The 19,425-nt window shown below is 41.5% G+C and overlaps 1 protein-coding gene across 1 annotated transcript in view; it reads right to left on the bottom strand.

Annotated features, from left to right (window-relative positions):
- The window catches only part of MCPH1 (microcephalin 1), a 101,181-nt gene extending 85,135 nt beyond the window's left edge, over positions 1-16,046 (bottom strand). Inside the window, exons 1-3 of the mRNA XM_079909494.1 lie at positions 15,578-16,046; positions 14,451-14,542; positions 11,129-11,247 (exon numbers count right to left, since the gene is read on the bottom strand). Of these exons, the coding sequence (XP_079765620.1) occupies positions 11,129-11,247; positions 14,451-14,542; positions 15,578-15,617 (251 nt within the window). The 5' untranslated portion in view covers positions 15,618-16,046. The remainder of the gene's footprint in view (positions 1-11,128; positions 11,248-14,450; positions 14,543-15,577) is intronic.
- Between the last annotated feature and the right edge of the window lie 3,379 nt (positions 16,047-19,425).

Raw genomic sequence — 19,425 nt, 5'->3', positions numbered from 1 at the left:
CCAAGTGCTGCGTCAAATGCGGCGCAGACCAGGGGGCACCCAGGACAGCAGAGCACATGTCTCGTGCTCAAGTGGCCTTTCCCCCGCATGTGTCAAACAGCAAAACCGCTTCGCAGTGCCATGTCATGAGCTGGCGGGAAAGGCGTCTTTGGGCTGGAATCGCAGGTATCCATGGGAACTCACTGACTCGCTATACGTGGATGGCTGCAGAAACAAATGCGTGGCCCAGATACAGGTGCATCTCACCAACTCTGCCCCCAAGAAGGCGTGGGACCAGCACCCCTTGGCAACGAGCATGCCTACCACCCAGAGTTTGGACTCAAGTACTATTTTTCCACTGAAAGGAACCAGGGCTCCTTGGAGAAAAGGCTGCATGCAGGGCTGGGAAAGAGAAAGTACAAGCTGAGCCTGGACTAAATTGTGCCAGAAGAGAAAAGAAGTGTTCAGGGAATGATGGAGAAATGATAAAATAATGACAATGACAAAAGTCAACTTGAACGGGCTACCACTGGCCAATGGAGGACAATTCAAACCTTAAAAGGAACAATGATAGTAATGGATTATAACCCACTGGATAAAGTACAGACACACACAGTGTGATGAGGGAGTTATTTACAGAGTGTGAAAGTCCCTCCGTCAAAAGCCACACTGACTAATTGCCAAAGGGGCATATTCACCCCAGTGGAGCGGCCTGGAAGGCACCACCACCACAGAGAGGAAACACCCATCACCAGTCCCAGGTCATCCCTGCAAGACACAGAACGTGGATCATCTCACCAGGAAACACCGGACACTCCCCGACTCAGTCCCATTCGTAGCCTTCAACAGCATCAAAGGCAGGAAAGCCGAAGACAGGCCGAGGAAGGGCTCCACGGGGAGAAAGACGGGGAGATGCAACAACCAGACACAACGTGGGCTTCTGGGGTGGAGTCGACGGCTGTCAGGTGTGTGACTTGAACAGCCGGTGAGATCAGCGTGGATGGCCGCATTGTGGTTGTGCAAGGAAACATGCTTGTGTGTAGGAAGCACTAAAGGCAGGTGTGAGGGGCGGACTCTCAAACACGTACGGATGTCGCCTGAGAACTGTGTCCCCAGTTATCTGTTTCTCTGTGACTGTTTAAAAAATGTAACTTCAACAACCTTCTCCAACTGAACTTAGAGGTGATGGTCAAGCTGACCTTCATTCCTTTCACCTTTATTTCTTCTCCCTTCAATATGGAAATGTGTGTCCAAAGGAAACATCAGAATTTTATCAACTGTAGTTACAGCTGTCTGCTCTTAGAAAGAACACACCCAGAAATAACCCAACAGAACGGGATTCTAGTGACACCTAGTGACCTTATGTATTTCATGAAAGTTCACATCCTCAGTGGAAAACACGAGCAATAGTCTGCACAGGCAGTTAACGAAAGAAGAACGGATACATGACACAAAAAATAAAGGTCAGCTTGGCTGTTACCTCCAAGTTCTGTCAAAGGAAGTTCAAGCTCACTAAAAATCAAGGCAATGCAAATGAAATCAACTTTATCATTTCACCTGCCAAGTAGGAAAGATTAAAAGTCTGATAACTCACACTGCTAGAAAGAAAGGAATTTGGCACATTCTTTCCAGAATGTAACTTGACAGCATCTATCAAAAGCTTAACTATGTAAGCCGTCTGAACCCAAAAGTCCATTTTTGGAATTTAAACCTATGGAAAGACTTATACCTCTGCAAGAAAGTAATGTACACAAAGGTTCAATGTTGCTCTATTTCTGATTGGAAAGAAAAAGAAGAAAGAAATGGAAAACTTCATACTCATTAATAGGAGATAGGTTACATAAATTACTGGGTATCTATTACAAAAGACCAATATGTGTTTTAAAAATCAAGATACACCTCTACGTAAAAACATGGAAAAATGTTCTCTCTGATACTGTTAACTAAAAAAGCATATGTGCGTTCCATGAAAAAAAAAAACCTACTTATTTACTTGGATGTATATATATAAATGTGAGTGTATACATGCACGATTACACATTTTTTATATGCTCAGTAAAAAACAATCTGAAACTATATACTCCAAATTCTCAATGGTAGGTTTCCCCCAACTGAGGGGAGTGCTGGAAGATAAGGCATAAGGTAGATTAGGTAGGGATTTTTCACTTTAAAAATAGCACACATTTAAATATATTTAATTCAAAAGAAAGTTTGTTTTCAAGATAGCAGAAGGAAATCTAAAAATCAGTAATTAATTGTATATAATAGTTAAAATCTGATTGTGTTACAACAAACAATAATAATAAACAAGAAAGAAAAGAATTTGTATTAAAAATGTGATTAAATTCACTTTTAAAGAGACCTTAGGAGATTGCCTTCGGGTACAGTTACAGTTATTTTGTAGTTTCTACGAGCCCCTTGAGCTAAGCAGTGGCAGAGATGAGAAAGGGGGTAAAGAGGAAGGAAATTAGGGAACAGACCAGCAAAGGAACAGGATAGCAGGAGAAAAACTGTTGGTGAGAGGTCCCATGTCAGGACTGGCTGGAGGCCTCACTTCAGGACAGGAGTGCCCAGCTGTCAGGTTACATGTTCGCCCAAGCTTCTCCATTAACGTCAAGCTTTCAGTAAAGGTCTATTTTTCTGTACCCACGTATCCATACAACCTTTTACTTGTAGCTCTGATATCTCCTCTGTTCATCAGTTGTTGGGACAAATACTTCCTGAGCACCTACTATGTGTTAGGTGCTTAGTGGAAACACAACTACAGAAGACGACAAACACGGAGGTCGTGCGTACAGTTTACTTCATAATGGAAAGACCAAAATGCATGATTTGGTAGGTAGACAGACACACAAATGAACGAATAAGTTATACCAGCACAAAAGAGAGTAACAAAGGGGGCTCTACTATAGATGGGAGGACACAGAGAGCACTTCAGGGAAGGTGACCCTGAAATGGGACACATATGAAGGAGCTGAGGCCAAAACAGGGTGAAGCAGGAGGAGAAGGAAGCAGAGTCAAAATGGTTGAAATAAAAAGCAGGTAAAGGAGGACCAACATACATATAATTTAAGCCCTTGAAGAAAAAAAGCAAAGCAATGGAACAGAGTAATACTTAAATCATCCAAGAAAAATTTTCAGAAATAAAGACCTGAATCTCTTGAAAAGGCCAATCTAGAATTAGAATGATCAACTGGATCAATTAGAGACACAGTAAGAAAAGACCATTAAACTTTAAAAGAAAAAAAAAAAATCCTTACAGCCCCCAAGCAGAAAGAATAATTTACAAGGAGAAAAAAATTAGACTGGCACCAGATGCTTCAAAAAGAACATACTAAGTTCCACTGTATTTATTCCTAACAAACCAAATCTCCCACAAATAAATACACCATAAACTATAAGCCACACATTCTGGAAATACCAAAAAAACCCTCCAACTACCAGAAGACTTTGGAGGCTAGGGAAAAACAAAAACAAGCAAATTTTGAAAGGAAGCAAAACAAAAAATCTGGGGCTTTACCACAGTTTCTGGGGCTTTACCCTGAAGTAAAACATGACAGCTTCTATGGCAGTGGTAGTGATGGGCAGCTGCTGTCTTGGCCAAAGGAACTGGAGATAAAGAGTCCGGGCAGCTAAGGCTCTTAGCTGCAAGGATCCAGGAAGCAAATGATGCAAGGATCCAGGAAGCAAAAAACCAGAGAAGGGGCACCTCAGATTCTGAGCATGAAGTCCAAGTCCCTGGCTGACCCCTGATCTAGTGTCCATGGGGAAAACAAATATGCCTGCAGCTAAGGCTTGAATGGAACAAATCCAAGCAATGCCCAGCACAGGCTGTAAAATGACAGTGCACAGGTTACAGCTAAACAATTCAACTGCTTTTGCTAAAACAAAGTCAATACCCTTTGGCGTAACAGAAGAGAAACCAGACTCTATATAACATTTACAATGCCCAAAATACAACCCAAAGTTGTTTTACGGAAGAGTCGGGAAAATGTGACACATTCTCAAGGAAAAAACAATCAACAGCCACCAACCTCAAGATCCTGAAACCACCAGACAAGGAATGGCTATAACTATCCTCCACCAGGGAATGGAAGATACGCTTTTAATGAAAGACAGAGAAAGCAAAGACAGGAAATCTCAGCTGAAAAACAAAACATATAAACACAAAAAAGAACCAAGTGGAAATGTCAAAACTGAAAAATATCTGAAATACATTTAATTAATGGACTTAATAACAGAATGGAATTGATGGAAAAAAGAGTCAGTGAAATTGAAGAAAGATCAACTTGGAGAGAAAAAAGATGACTGAAAAACAATAAACAAAAACCAGGGCATTAGGGACAAGTGGGAAAATGTCAAAAACTTTATCACACAGGAGGGACTGGCAAACCATGGCCTGCAGGCCACCCGGCCCACCACAACGTTTTATAATAAAGTTTTACTGCAACACAGCCACACCCATTTGTTTGTTCTTCTCCAGGGTTCTTTCCACACCAGGGCCTGCAGGGAATAAAGACTATGCGGCCCACAAAGCCTAAAATATTTACTATCTGCCCCTTTACAGAAAAACTTGGCCAATTCCTGATATGCAGCTAGAGTAGTACCAGAAAAACAGGCAGGAAAGATATTTGAAGAAACAACGGCCCAAACTAATCATGTTTTTAGAAAAAAAATGTATAACCTCATACATTAAAAAACGTAGCAACATCTTAACAGAATAAGTTAAAAAGCACCACACTTAGACACTGAAACTTCTGAAAACCAAAGATAAGGAGAAAAACTTGAAAGAAGCCAGAGATAAAGGACACATTACTTACAACGCAGAAATTATTTAAAAGACTACAGGCTTCTCATGAGCTACCAGAGGACAGAAGACTCTGGGAAAACACCTTTAAGCAGTTGGGGAAAAAAAAAAAACAAAAACAACAGTCACCCTGGAATTCTATATCCATTGAGAATACTATTCACTAAATGATGATGGAATAAGGACATTTTCAGATGGAGAAAACCATGGAAATCTACTGTCATCTGATTAAAAGAAATGCTAGACTGCCAGAACTGAAGGGAGAAATAAACAATTTAACAGTAACATTTGGAGACTTCAATACCCCAATGAGTAACGGATAGAAACGGGACTTCCCTGGTGGCGCAGTGGTTAAGAATCCGCCTGCCAAGGCAGGGGACACGGGCCTGAGCCCTGGTCAGGGAAGATCACACAGGCGCGAAGCAACTAAGCCCGTGCGTCACAACTACTGAGCCTGCGCTCTAGAGCCCACGAGCCACAACTACTGAAGCCCACGCGCCTAGAGCCCATGCTCTGCAACGAGAAGCCACCACAATGAGAAGCCTGTGCACCGCAATGAAGAGTAGCCCCCGCTCGCTGCAACTAGAGAAAGGCCACGTGCAGCAACGAAGACCTAATGAAGCCAAAAATAAATAAATAAATAAATTTAAAAAAATAGAACTAAACAGATCAAGAAACAAACAAGAAACTTAGAGAAAGCCCGCGTGCAGCAACGAAGACCTAATGAAGCCAAAAATAAATAAATAAATAAATAAATATACTTTTTAAAAAAATAGCACTAAACAGATCAAGAAACAAACAAGAAACTTAGAAAACAGTATAAACCAACTAGATCTAACAGACATCTATATATGGAACATTCCATCCACAACAACAGAATGAATACACATTCTTATCAAGTACACATACAACATTCTCTGGGCCAGATCAAATGTTAGGGCATAAAAACAAGTCTCAACTACTTTAAAAAAAAAGAACTGAAATAATATAAAATATGTTTTCTACCCATAACAGAATGAAATTAGATACCAAAAACAGAATGAACTTTGGAAGGCTCACAAATATGTAGAAATTAAACAAGAAGCTACAAAATAACGAATGGGTCAAAGAAGAAATCACAAGAAAAAATGGTAAATACTGTGAAATAATTGAAAACAAAAATATAATATACCAAATTTCAAGAGATGCAGCTAGAGCAGTGCTTCGAAGGAAATTTATAACTATAAACACATATTAAAAAAGACTAAAGATTTCAAATGAATAATCTAATGCTCTACCTAAAGAACTAAGAGCAAACTGAACCCAAAACAAGCAGAAAGAAGGAAATAATAATTATAGTGGAAATTAAAAACGTACAGAAAAACAATGGAGAAACATCAACAAACCAAAAGTTGGTTCTTTGACATGATCAGTGAAATTGACAAGCCTTTAGCTTAGACTGATCAAGACAAAAATAAGTGATTACTAAAATCAAGAATGACTTTGGTTTTTTTTTAAGGTCACTACTGACCTTATCAAAATAAAAAGGATTATTACAGAATACTACAAACGAGTACATGCCAACAAATTAGACAACCTAGATGAAGTGAACACATCCTAGAAAGACACAAACTACTCAAACTGACTCAAGAAATAGAAAATGTGAATAAACCTATAACAAGAGATTGAATTAGTAATCAATAACCTTCCCACAAAAACAAGCCCAGGTCCTGATGGCTTCACTGAAGTTCTACCAAATGCTTGAAGAATTAACATCAATTCTTACAAACTTCAAAAGACAGAAGAACACATCCCAACTCATTCTATGATGCCAATACTGCCTGACACCAAAACCAGAAAAAGTCATCACAAGTACTGACCAATATCCCTTATGAATACAGATGCAAAAATAAAAGTATTAGCAAATTGTTCCAGCAATTAAAAACAAATGTATACAACATAACCAAGCAGGATTTATCCAAGGAATGCAAGATTGGTTCACCATATAAAATCAATCAATCTAATACACCACATTAATGAAATGAATGAAAAAAACCCCACATGAATATTTCAATAATTGCAGAAAAAGAATTTGACAAAATCCAACATCCTTTAATGATAAACAAACAAACCGAAACAAACAAAATAAAACTAAGAATAGAAGGAAACTTCCTCAACCTGACAAAGGGCATCTATAAAAAAAAAAAATCCAAAGTTAACATCTCACTTAATAAAGAAACACAGAAAGCTTTTCTCCGAAGACTGGGAGCAAGACAAGGATGGTTACTCTCACCACTTCTATCCAACATCGTGCTGGAGATTAGGGTCAGGGCAATTAGAAAAGAAAAGGAAATACACGGCATCCAGATTGGAAAGGAAGAAGTAAAGCTATCTCTATATACAGATTACACAACACTGTATACAGAAAATCCCAAGGAAATCACAAAAACACTTTGAGCTAATAAACAAGTTCAGAAAACTTGCAGAATACAAGATCAACATACAAAAGTCAGTTACATGTCTATATTTTAACAACTAAACAGTGAAACAATTCCATTTATAATAGCATCAAAAAGAAAAAAAAATGAATAAATTTAACCTAAGAGGTGTAAGGTTTGCATCCTGAAAACTACAAGGCATCACTGAAAGATATTAGACAGCCAAAAAAATGAAAACACATCCAATGGCCATGGATTGCAAGATTAAATACTGTTAAGATGGCAATACCTACCTAATTAAAGACTCAATGCAATCTTTATCAAATATTAGTTGCCCTTTGCTTCTCCCTGAAGTTGAAGCTAATCCTAAAATTCATACAGAAATGCAAGGGAATTGGAAGAGGCAACCAATCTTGAAAAATCAAAATTGGAGGAGTCACACTTCCCAACTTCAAAGCTTACGGTAAAGCTACAGGAATCAAGACTGTGGTGCTGGCCTAAAGATACACACAGATCAATGAAACAAAATTGAGAATCCAGATATAAACCCATGTATCTATGGTCAATTAATTTTCAGCAAGGGTACCAAGACAATTGAATGGGGAAAGAACAGTCTATTCAACAAACAGTGCTGGGAAAACTGGACAACCACATGCAAAACAGTGAAGGTGAAGCCTTACCTCACACCATGTGCAAAAATTAACTCAAGTATAACTGCAGACCTAAATGTAAGGATAAAACTATAAAACTGAGAAGAAAGCATAGGTGTACATCTTTACATCCTGGGATTAGGCAATGATTTCTAGGCTGTGACATTTAAAACACAAGCAACAAAAGAAAAAAATAGACACAATGGACTTAAGAAAAATTTTAAAACTTCTGTGCTTCAAAGGATATCAACAAGAAAGTGAAAAAATAACCCACAGAAAGGGAGAAAATGTTTGTAAATATTGTATCTGATAAGGGTATTATATCCAGGATAAAGAGCTCTTACAACTCAACAAGAAAAATAACCCAATTTAAAAAAGATGGACGAAGTATTTGAATAGACATTTCTCCAGATATACAAAAAGCCAGTAAAACCACGAGAAGCGGCTCAACATCTCTGCTCATTAAGGAAATACAATTCAAAACTACAGTGAGATACCACTTCACATGCACGACAACGCCTGTAAACATGAAAGAGGGATAAAAACCCTCATATGTTACTGGTGGGAATGTAAAATGATGCATCCGATCCAAAAAGTAGTCTGGCAGCTCCTCAAAAAGCTAAACAAGCAGTGTCCATGCGACTCATCAATTTCATTCCTAGGTGCATATATACCCAAGAGGATTGAAAGTATATATTCACACAAAAACGTGTACACAAATGTTCATAGCAGCATTGCTCTCAATAGCTAAAAAGTGCAAATAACCCAAAGGTCCACCTGCTGAAGATAAGCAAAACATGGTCCATCCTTATAATGCAGCCACTCAAAGGAATAAAGTACTGACACAGGCTACAACACGAATGAACCTCTAAAACATATGCCAAGTGAAAGAAGCTGAACATAAAAAGCCACATATCGTACGATTACACTTACATGAAATGTCCAGAATAAGCAAATTCAGAGAGACAAAGCGCAGATTAGTGGTTGCCAGGGGGTGGGGCTAAGGGGACAGTGGGGAGTGACTGCTAATGGCTAAGGAGCTTATTTTGGAGTGACACAAATGTTCCTGAACTAGGCAGTGGTAACTGCTACAAATCTTTGTGAACAGAATATATTAGAAACCACTGAACTATACACTCAAAGGGTGAGTTTTATGGTATGTGGACTTTATCTTAATTAAAAAAAAGAAGAAATACCAAACATAATTCACACTGAAAGGAAATAAGACCAGAGGACACTCAGATCCTCAGAAATGAAGAGCAAGCATAAATACACAGATAAATACGAGAGAATTTTTTCTCTTAGTTTACTTAAAATACAGACAACTGCTGAAAGCACAGTGACAACACTGTCCTGTGAGCTTGTAATGCATATAGATGTGATACATATGACAACAGTGACACAAAGGATGGCAGGGCAGAATTACCAGGTTTCTATATTTTATATGAAGTGGTACAATATTAAATCTAAGTAGACTCAGAAGTTAAGGATCCATTTTGTAATCCCTAAAGCAATCACTAAAAATAAAAAAGAGAATGGAAAGAGTTTTAGTTCAAAAACTAACAGATCAAATAATCCAAAGTAGGGAAGGAAAAGGGAAGAAAGGAACAAATATATTTCCCGCCTTTGCTCGAAAGGCCAAGAAGCCGTGATACTCCCTGGCCGCGAGCCCACCAGCATCACATCTTAGTCTCTGATACTATTCCCCACTCAAAGGAATCACGGTCTTTGCAGAAATGGCTGGCGCCAAGGCTGGGGTAGAGCAGGTGCAAGGTGTCAGATGGGACACGTCACAGTGACACAAGAATCAGCTGAAGGGGCTCCCTCTACCCAAACCTGAACCATCTGAGCACCAAACAGACAGGAATGAACTACAAGCCACTGAAGACTACAGGAACCCGGCAGTTGACACTAATCGGTTAACCAATCAGCGTGGGAGAAGAGCACGCTCTTTACTATGGTACACAGCTGGGCACAGCCGGGGGAAACAGGAGGAAGTGCTGAACTTGGAAAAGAGTCGTCTTGTAAGATTCAGAGTTAAGGTTGGTTCAGGCAAGAGTCATCACCGACGCTACACCTGGGGGGTAGGGGGAGCAGAATGTCTGCATGATCTTAAATTGCCTTCCCACAGGTAGCTTATCAGTCTCAAGGGAAACAACAGCCATTACACAGTGGAAAAGCAGCAAACACCTTGCCAGGTGACCAAAGTTAAGATGCGGATGAACACTGCAGGTCTCTGGGCAGGCACACCTCACTCATGGAGCCTTCTGGGTGGGAAACCGTAACCTGGGTCTAAACACGGGGCACAGGTCACATCCAAAATGAAGAACATCTCATTTTAAACAAAAGGGTGAGGCTGGAGTTTTCAAAACTGCCTAGGCCACAGAAGATAAAGAAATGGAATCGATGGCCATGCCTTACTGTTAAAGTTTTTTAAATTAATAGCCTTTATTCTTCTAGAGCAGCTTTCACATCAACAGCCAAAGTCTATGCCTTCCTTATATTTTACATCACTGCTTTCATGTAAACTCACTCTAGTTTTCTAGAAAAGCAGCAGTATGCTTCCTTTACATCTGGATTTCAGGGAACTCGATTTATATCATCTGAAACCCCACTACCTCTGACCTCAACCTCCTCCTAAGCTTCCTCTTGACCACTCCTGTATGGGCTTAATTGTGTCCCTCAAGTTCACATGAAGTCCTAACCCCCCAGTACCATAGGACGTGACTGTAGTTGGAAATGGGGCCTTTAAAGAGACAGTGAAGGTTAAATGAGTCACTGGGGTGGGCCCTAACCCAGTGGGACTCGTGTCCTTATAAGAAGAGATGAGGGCAAAGAAACACGCAAACCAGGTGAAGACACAGAAATAAGATGGCCATCAGCAAGCCAAGGGGAGGCCTCATAAGAAACCAACCCTGTGGACACCTTCATCTTGGACTCCTAGCCTCCAGAACGGTGAGAAATAAATTTCTGCTGTTTAAGTCTGCAGTCTGTGGTATTCTGTTACAGCTGCCCTAGCAGACTAACACAATCTGCTTCCTTATTTTTTCCTGAATACACCACACATACCCCGTTCTCAGGGCCTCTGGGCAGGCTAGGAGTTATACCACACCCATCTTGCGACTCAGGAAACTGAGGATGTTAAAAGACCCTAGTAAGAGGCAGAGAAAAGATGGCAATCAAACTTTATCTGGTTCTGTGATTCATGCAAAATACCTCCACACTCTACCAATACTAGATAACTTAAGGGTAAAAAAACAAAAGAAACGACTTACTTTTCAACCCAGAGCACTGAGACGAGCTTCACCCCTCTCTTCTGTGCTTTGGCCCAGGTGCTCTGGTACCCGTCTTTGAACACAACGTGAGTTACTTGTTTGTTGAAAGTTTTTGAAACCTGCAGACAAAATGCAGAAAACGAAAGTTAAAGTACTGTTATACTATTTGCACAGTTTCTTAAGTACAAGCCAGTGTCACTCCTGTGACACTGCATTTGCAAAAAAAATAAGCAACAAAATAATTAGCAAAGAGTATCAAAGTATAAAAAGGATAATACATTCCTACCACTTGAGTTTATTCCAGGACTGCAAAGTTGGTTAACAACAAAAAGTCAATCATTATTATTTACTACATTAACAAAGTAAAAGAGAAAAATCACAACCACCTCAATATATGCCAAAAACGCATTAAAGTTAAAAAGTTTATTCATGAGGAAAATTCATAGTAAATTAGGATCTGAAAGTTGGTACAAAACTGCGTGATGGGAAATGCTAAAAGCTTTCCATTGAGAAGAGGATCCAGATGAGGATGCCTGGTATCTCCATTCTATTCAACTGGCCCCAGCCAGTGCAGGATGGCAAGAAAAGGAAATTAAAAGTGTTAGGATTAGAAAGAACAAAAATAAAACAGTCCTTTGCACGTAAGGTTCAATTGTGCACACTGTTAACACCCCCAAAACGCCACAGAATTCATAAATGAGTTTGTGAGAAACTCACTGAGAAAACTTACCGTTTTCTGGACACAAGGTGATTATGAAAAAATGAACTATTTCTATATAACAGTGGCAGTTAGAAAAAAGAATTCAAAAGATACCATTTATGACAGCATCAAAAACAACCGGAGAAAATTATAAAACATTACTGAAAAAAAAGAAACCCAAATCAACAAAGGCATACATCATGTTCATGGGTTAGAAGATTCCATTTTATAAAAATGTCAGTTCTCTCCGTACTAGTCTGTTGTTATCAATCCAATACCAATCAAAATCCCAAAAAAGCTTTATGTTGTAAACGGATAAACTGACTCTAAAATGTATTTGGAAAGGCAAAAGGCTAAGAATAGCCAGGACACCTTGAAGAACAAGGGGAAGACTTATGAAGAGTTATGATAAAGAGTAATTAAGACAGGGTGGTTTGTCGTGAGAACAGACTATATGGACACAGAAACATGGTTACCTGACTGATGACAAAGGTGTTACTGTGTAGCCTGGCTAAAGGACAGTCTTTTCAATCAGGAGTGTTGAGATGAATGACCACCCACATGGGAAAAAATGAAACTACTTCACACCATATGCAAAAATTTAAATCTAAATGTGAAAGGCAAAATGATAAAGCTTCTGGAAAATAACAGAGGAGAAAAATCCTCATAACCTCGGTGGAGAAACAAATTTTTTAAAACAAGATACACACACAAAAGCTCACCATACAGAATAAACTACTTTACAATTATCATCAAAAGACACCGTTAAGAAGGTGAAAAGGCAAGCCACAGAGTGACAGAAAATATTGCAATTCACATGGCTGACAAAAGGGTCAACGGAGAAATACAGAGAATGCTTACAAATCAAGAAGAAAAAGAAAAACCCAATGGAAATATGAGCTGGAGACTTGAACAGGGTTTTCAAAGTAAATATGTGAAGATGTGCAGGAAAATGCAAATTTAAACCAGCATGCTATGCCCAGAAATGCACCGGGATGACTGAAGGTAAAGACAGACCTAACCAAGCAGACACAGCAGCGGAGCTTTTATATGCTGGCAGAATGATAAACTGATTCAACCACTGCAGAAAAATGCTAGGAAATCACTGCTAGTTTTCTCAGATGTGACAACAGTCCTCCATCACACAGCAGTGTCCTTGCTCTTAAAGATGCAGACGAAATGTACTCAGGGGCAAATTATGCTACCTGCAACCCACTTCCAAATAGCTGAGGAAAAAATACACAGATAAACATACTGTTTAGAAAGACAAGAGTCAAAGCAAGTAGGTAAAGATGTTGATTGCTGGATCTATGTTCACTGCACTATTCTTTCAATTTTTCTATTTGAAAATTTTCTAAATAAAGGCGAAAAAAAAAAGATTCAAGAGATCTAAGACCTTAATACTACGCTCAAAAGCCATTTTGCCAATTCCTGTGTTCCACGGCTTTTTTTCTCAGCCACAATAACACATGTAGCCCAAGTCTGCAGTCGGTATCATCAGGTGGAAACTCTCCCGGATTCCTACCTTCCAGTGTCAGAAAAAAGGTGTCTTCTCAGGTTCACAAGCAAGCCCCGCCCTGCATTCTGGCTGTCCTCCACCCTAATCTGCTCTTGGCCTTTACATCCAGTCTCGTCAGGGCAGGGACCAGGGTGAGTCAAAGGAAATTCGGGAGCACACAGGCTCTGCCTGACGGTGAATGCCGCCTTGCAGTTTCCCTGATGTCCTTGCTTCACCCTAATCCCTGCCCTGCTACCATATTAATCTCCCCCTTCGCCAGCCTATCGGCCACCCTCCCCCAAATCCCAACGTCCACACACACACACACAAATAAACTCTGTTCACAGCTGAACTCACTCAGAGAGCGTCTGCCTTCACCATCTCCATTCCTCGGGTCTCCATGATTCCCGGGCTAATTTCCACCCGCTTCACCCAGTTCCCTGAAAACTGCGATACGCCCAACACTGACCTTAACAGTTCTCAAGCCTGAATACTTCCCAATCTTAACTTTTCTTAAGACTCTATAGTGTTTTAAAATTCCATCTTTGAAGCCCGTCCCTCCTCCAACTTCCAGGCTTGTCTTCTGGATTCTCCTGGCATCCTTCTCCGCCTGGTTCCATGGCTCCCACTGCCAGCCCTTGAAATACTAAACAGGCTCCATCTGCAGCACTTTTCATGCTAACCACCTGGGTCGTCACCACACCAGTGGCTTCACCTGACCCTTAAGGCCTTGACGCCTAAACCACTATCTCTAGCCCTGAAAATCTCAAGCTCCGGATCTGTACATCCAAATGTCTATCAGATACTTCCAGTATACCCCAAATCCACAACGTTTCCCTTAAAGAGCAGTTCCTTTTCCTGTATCCCGCACTTTCATCAACAGCATCAGGCAGCCAATGGCAGGACCAATATTTTTATCCTCAAGCTCTCCTCTCCCATCACGTACAAGCCCAACTGTTCTCAATTCTTCATACCATGGCTTTCTTCCTCCTCCTGCCATTTGCCCACTGTCTTCTTTGTCCTTCGTGTTCTAAGCCAAAACTCTCAAAATAAGAAAATGCAAGTAGATCTCCGTATGTTTCAGAGGGCTGTCAGATGCGGCACTGGTAAAATGAATTTCCTACCTTTGCCCCCATGTCCGCAAGTTGATTTGTAAATGTCTTTGAATAATTTTCTGTTCCACTGGCTGACCACACTTCTACATACGCCACAACATCTGAAAATAAACAGATACTAGTGTGAAATATATCTGATATTCCAGCATACCTCGCCCAAGGATTTCGATATTTTTCTCTTGTTCTATTTACATTCAAATGTAAGTTTTACATTTCTTCTGTTAAAAGCCTATTCAAAATAATATTAGTGCTATTAGAGTTTTTAAAATTTCAAGGGGAAAACAACTTTACCCATACACACGTCACCGTTTACATTCTCAACTGGATGGTCTTCCCAAATTCCTAAAACCAAAGCCTAACTTCTTCTAGTGCAAGAGCCTGTTTTCTGTAAAGAACCAGAGAGCAAACACCTGAGGCTCTGAGGGCCGTACAGCCACTCAACTTCATGGCTGTCGCACAAAAGCAGCCAAAGACAACACATTAATGGGCAAGCATAGCTGTGTTCCAACAAAACTTTATGAACAAGGCAGTCTGGGTTTGATATAATTTTCATCTGTCCTCCCGTCTTCTGCTCCCCCGCCCCCAGCCATGTAAAAAAGGCAAAAAGCCGCCTTCACTCGCAAGCCCTACATAAAACAAGCAGCAGGCAGGATCCAAGGGGCAGGGAGCGTAGTTGACTCGCGCCGCTCCGACCCTGACGCTCTCCAGGTGTGCCTGGAGGCGGTGATTGCTCACTCAGCGGCCGAGACGCCAACACTGACAGATGCACGCGAGGGGCGCTACCCTTTCTCCCCCCCGATATCACTACTGCCCTCCCCCCAAACCCACCTGGCCAAAGACGCCAGAACCCAGAAAACGGTGAAAATCAAATCCACCCACGTCTCCCACCCCGCCGCGCGTCCGCACCGCCGGCCCCACCGGACCGAACCCACGTGGGGCGAGCCCGGCACTGAGCTCGGAGACACACCCCACCCCACACGGGTGGTCCCGGCGCCGAGGCCGGGGACAGCCCCCCAGCCCCCGGGCCGACTTCCGGGAGGGCCGGGTTGCGGGCCCCGCGCGTCCCGCGAGCCCGGTCCCAGCGCCTCCCGACCCCGGCACCCGTCCTTAAGCCGGCTCGACCCCCACCCGCTCACCTTTCAGGACGGGGCCCCCGAGGGTTTCGGGGGCCGCCATGAGGGGCGGCGGGGAGCTCGCCGCTGCTGAGCCGCGAGCCTGACGGAGCGGCGGCACTGAGCATGCGCAGCGCGGGCGCGCGCCGCTCAGCTCCTGCTGCGCGGAAATCCGTTGCTCCGCGTTTTCTAAACCGCCGATGGAAGGCCGCGGTGGGGGAAATAAGGCCCACCCTCGCGAGAAGTGGAGACAGGCTCTTCTCGCCCAGACTCACATCCCCCGCAGGTCTACACTGCGGGTCAGGTCACGCGCGGGGACCCCGGGCCTCCGATATCCGCACGGGGCCCCGGATCTTCGATTCCCGCCGCGGTGGGGGGGGGGTCCCTGTTGCCTCGCCGCCTCCTCGAGCTCTGCGGCCCGCAAATCCCGGAGCGGATAACTCCTGGCGGGAGTGGGCGAGCCCGACTCTCAGGAGCAGCCCAGCCGCCTGCCGCTCTGCCTCCGGGTTTCAAACCTCCCGCCCGCTCCCCTGCAAGCCCCGCCCCCCCGAGGGCTGCGCGCATGCGCCCCGCGGGGAGACTGTCCCAGCCCCCAGCTTCCTGGCGGTGACGTTTAGGAAGGGGAAGGTCTTGCCCGCCTGTTGATAAGTTCTCTGTTTAATCTCCCTGAAACACCGAACTAGTTAAAGGACTCATGCCGTATGTAGTGTAAAAAGTTTCATTTTCAATGACCTGAGTACCATCTTTGTGTTCTATCATGTAGGATATAGTCTATTCCCAAGCTTAAAGAAAACAGTAATCTTAAAGGGATTCCCTTATAACCAAATGGTTAGAAGAACAGGCTTCATTCTGAAATCAGACTGGACTTGGAGTTTGGAGGCTAATATCAGCCACTAACTAGCTATGAGATGTTGATGAGTTACTAACACTCTCCAAGCTTCATTTTCTCATAAAAAATCAGTAATAATAGTAGAGATAACTAATGTTGAGTGAGCACTTATCATGTAAGTGATGTATGATCCAAGTTTAGATGTATTATCAAAGTTAATCCTCCCTATGCGGTGAATGTTATTATATAGCACTTATATGTGTTTCCTCCTGGATTCTCACTAAAACTGTTATTTTTATAGGCATTTATTATTGTAACCTGGAGACTAACAGTGGACTTCTCCTTTGCCCACCCCCCCCCCTTTACAATTAAAAAAGCTTTCTCTATACTTTGTGTCATTTGATGCTTACAATGGGCCCTGTTAGGTAGAAAGTAAGCAATATTATACAATTTATACCATACGTAATCAGGTTCAAGAGAGGTTACCTGCCTAGTCCAAGGCAACAAACAGCTAGTAACAGATGATGTTGGTTGGAACTGGAAACTATACAAGTTTAGTTCTTTCTACTACATCCAGTGGCAGGGTATGTGTACAAGAATATCGACTGCTCATCTTTCACTCATTCATTCGTTCATTCATCCCTAGTTGTTATACCAGCTGTTAACAGGATCCAACGAGCCCACTGTGGTTCTAAAGAATCGCCTTGAGTATATACAGCTGCCAAACCCCACTTTCCGGACTCAAATCTCTGGTCAATAACTATGTCACTATCACAAATTGTTGACCTAATAAACTCTACTCTGAGGAAATGGGGGACACAGTCTACTTGGGAGTGTGAACTCAGCTCAAGAAGGAATAACAAATAACAAAAAGTGTTAAAATATGGGTAAATCTAAATGCACTTTGTCTAAATGACAATAACAAAAATGGATTGTATAAAACAATAATAATAGTCTCATGAGGTTAAAATACAGTGTACAGAAGTCCCCCCTTATCCGTAGTTTCAAGTTCCAAGGTTTTAGTTACCCTCTTCTGATTTGATTGACTACCTCTTCACATCAGGAGACTCTATCACCTAAGCTAAGTTGATGTACACCTCATCATTAAGAACAAAGTTAATTAAACTACTGGGTTCAAAGAAACGTGACCTTGGCACTAATATAGTGTAGTTTTATTTTTTGTCATTGCATTTCTATTTGGGGTTTTTAATAAAATAACCTAAAGAAAGGATCTAGTGAAGTCTAAAATAAGTTATCCGTGCTTCTATATTTTTGCTCTCTGCAAAAGGATCAAAGATGAAAGCCATTTTTCTCTGCCAATACTCACAATAAAAGGGATAAATACTTGAAAGCCCTTTATACACATTCAGGACAAAGGGAAGCTGAAAATATTGACTTTCGTGAGATGCACACTTCAGCTCAGCAGGTGGTAGGTTTTCAGAGGTTCCTTTCTGACAACTGACCACCTTTGGACAGGAATTGGGATGAGCCCATCTCTGAGAAATCCTGCAGACAAGTCAGATACAGGGCCCAGGTCTTCAGAAGGAAACCCTGGTGCCCCGGAGTCTGAAGTTCCCTCTGGAATCTTCCATTCTTTTTTTTTTTTTTGATTTATTTATTTATTTTTGGCTGTGTTGGGTCTTCGTTGCTGTGCACAGTCTTTCTCTAGTTGTGGCGAGTAGAGGCTACTCTTCGTTGCGGTACGTGGGCTTCTCACTGCAGTGGCTTGTCTTGTTGCAGAGCGTGGGCTCTAGGTGTCGGGGCTTCAGTAGTTGTGGCACGTGGGCTCAGTAGTTGTGGCTCATGGGCTTAGTTGCTTCACAGCACGTCGGATCTTCTCGGACCAGGGCTCGAACTGTGTGTGTCGTGTCCCCTGCATTGGCAGGAGGATTCTTAACCACTGCACCACCAGGGAAGCCCTGGAATCTTCCATTCTTAACAGTACTGCATCAACATTTAGGGCAGAAGTGGATCTGTTTTCCTAGGAGTTCATGAATTTCAAAGGTGAGGCACAGATCGCTCAGTTACATTTTCCTTTATGGTGTTTCTACAAAAAAAAAAAAGAAAGAAAGAAAAAAGACAGTGGAGAGAGACTTGACTAGAACACATTAAATATAGTAGAAAACTTTAAAACTTTGTAATCTGCTAGTGAAAATATAAATCTCTATTAGTATTAAAAGGGAATTTAGCATTTTCTTTAATAATAGCAAAATATGCTTTTCTCAAACTTAAAATTCTTAAAAATAAAGGTTTGATGTGTTCTAAAATGAAAATATTATTTGATGGTACAGAATAACTAACATGCTTGTCCTCAAAAACTTGAAAAAATTGTGAAAACCATGAATACATGAATTAAGTGAATGACTGAAAAAGGAAGAAAGGGGAAAAATGCAATGAAAAATTGAAGAACTGAAATGATTTGCAAGAACAATAATGAATTATTTTAGTTTTGTGTCTTGGTCATGTTTTACAGCAATAAAAATAGTACTTTATAGCTGACTGAATAAGTAATGTTCTTATCCTAATAAACTCAAATATGAGTTCAAATAAGAAGGATTTCTTACGAGCGGAGGGGCATTTTTACCTAGACCAGCCACTTCGCTTAATTGCCAGGAAATATGTCGTTCATTATCTTTAATCCTCCCAGGATCTACGTAAAATTCAATCCGAAAAACCGAACGATACTGCCCTTCTGTGAGTAGAACAGATGAAACACAGTGAGACAGATCTCCAGGGAGCTGCTTCTCTGACAGTGCTGGCTTTTTTTTTTTTTTTAATGTTGTTCTCAGTTACCCCAGTAACTGCAATTTTAAAACGTAAGTTAGCGTCTCTCCCCGCCCTTGGTGTTTTGACTGCACTTAGTATCTACCTCTTCCTTCATTTATTGACAGTTGTTTACCATGTCCAATGACCAGCGACTTATAAAGGGGACTAGACGCACCGTTAGGAAGCAGGTCGTTCAAAAGAATTTTCTGTGGCCTGAAGTAAGTGCCCCTCAACACTCTGATTCAAAATGAAATTGCCTGAAATCCTTTTTGGAAGC

This window comes from Stenella coeruleoalba (assembly GCF_951394435.1).
Source record: "Stenella coeruleoalba genome assembly, chromosome: 21".
NCBI classification, from domain to species: Eukaryota; Metazoa; Chordata; class Mammalia; order Artiodactyla; family Delphinidae; genus Stenella; species Stenella coeruleoalba.
This window is presented reverse-complemented; position numbering and strand designations above follow the sequence as displayed.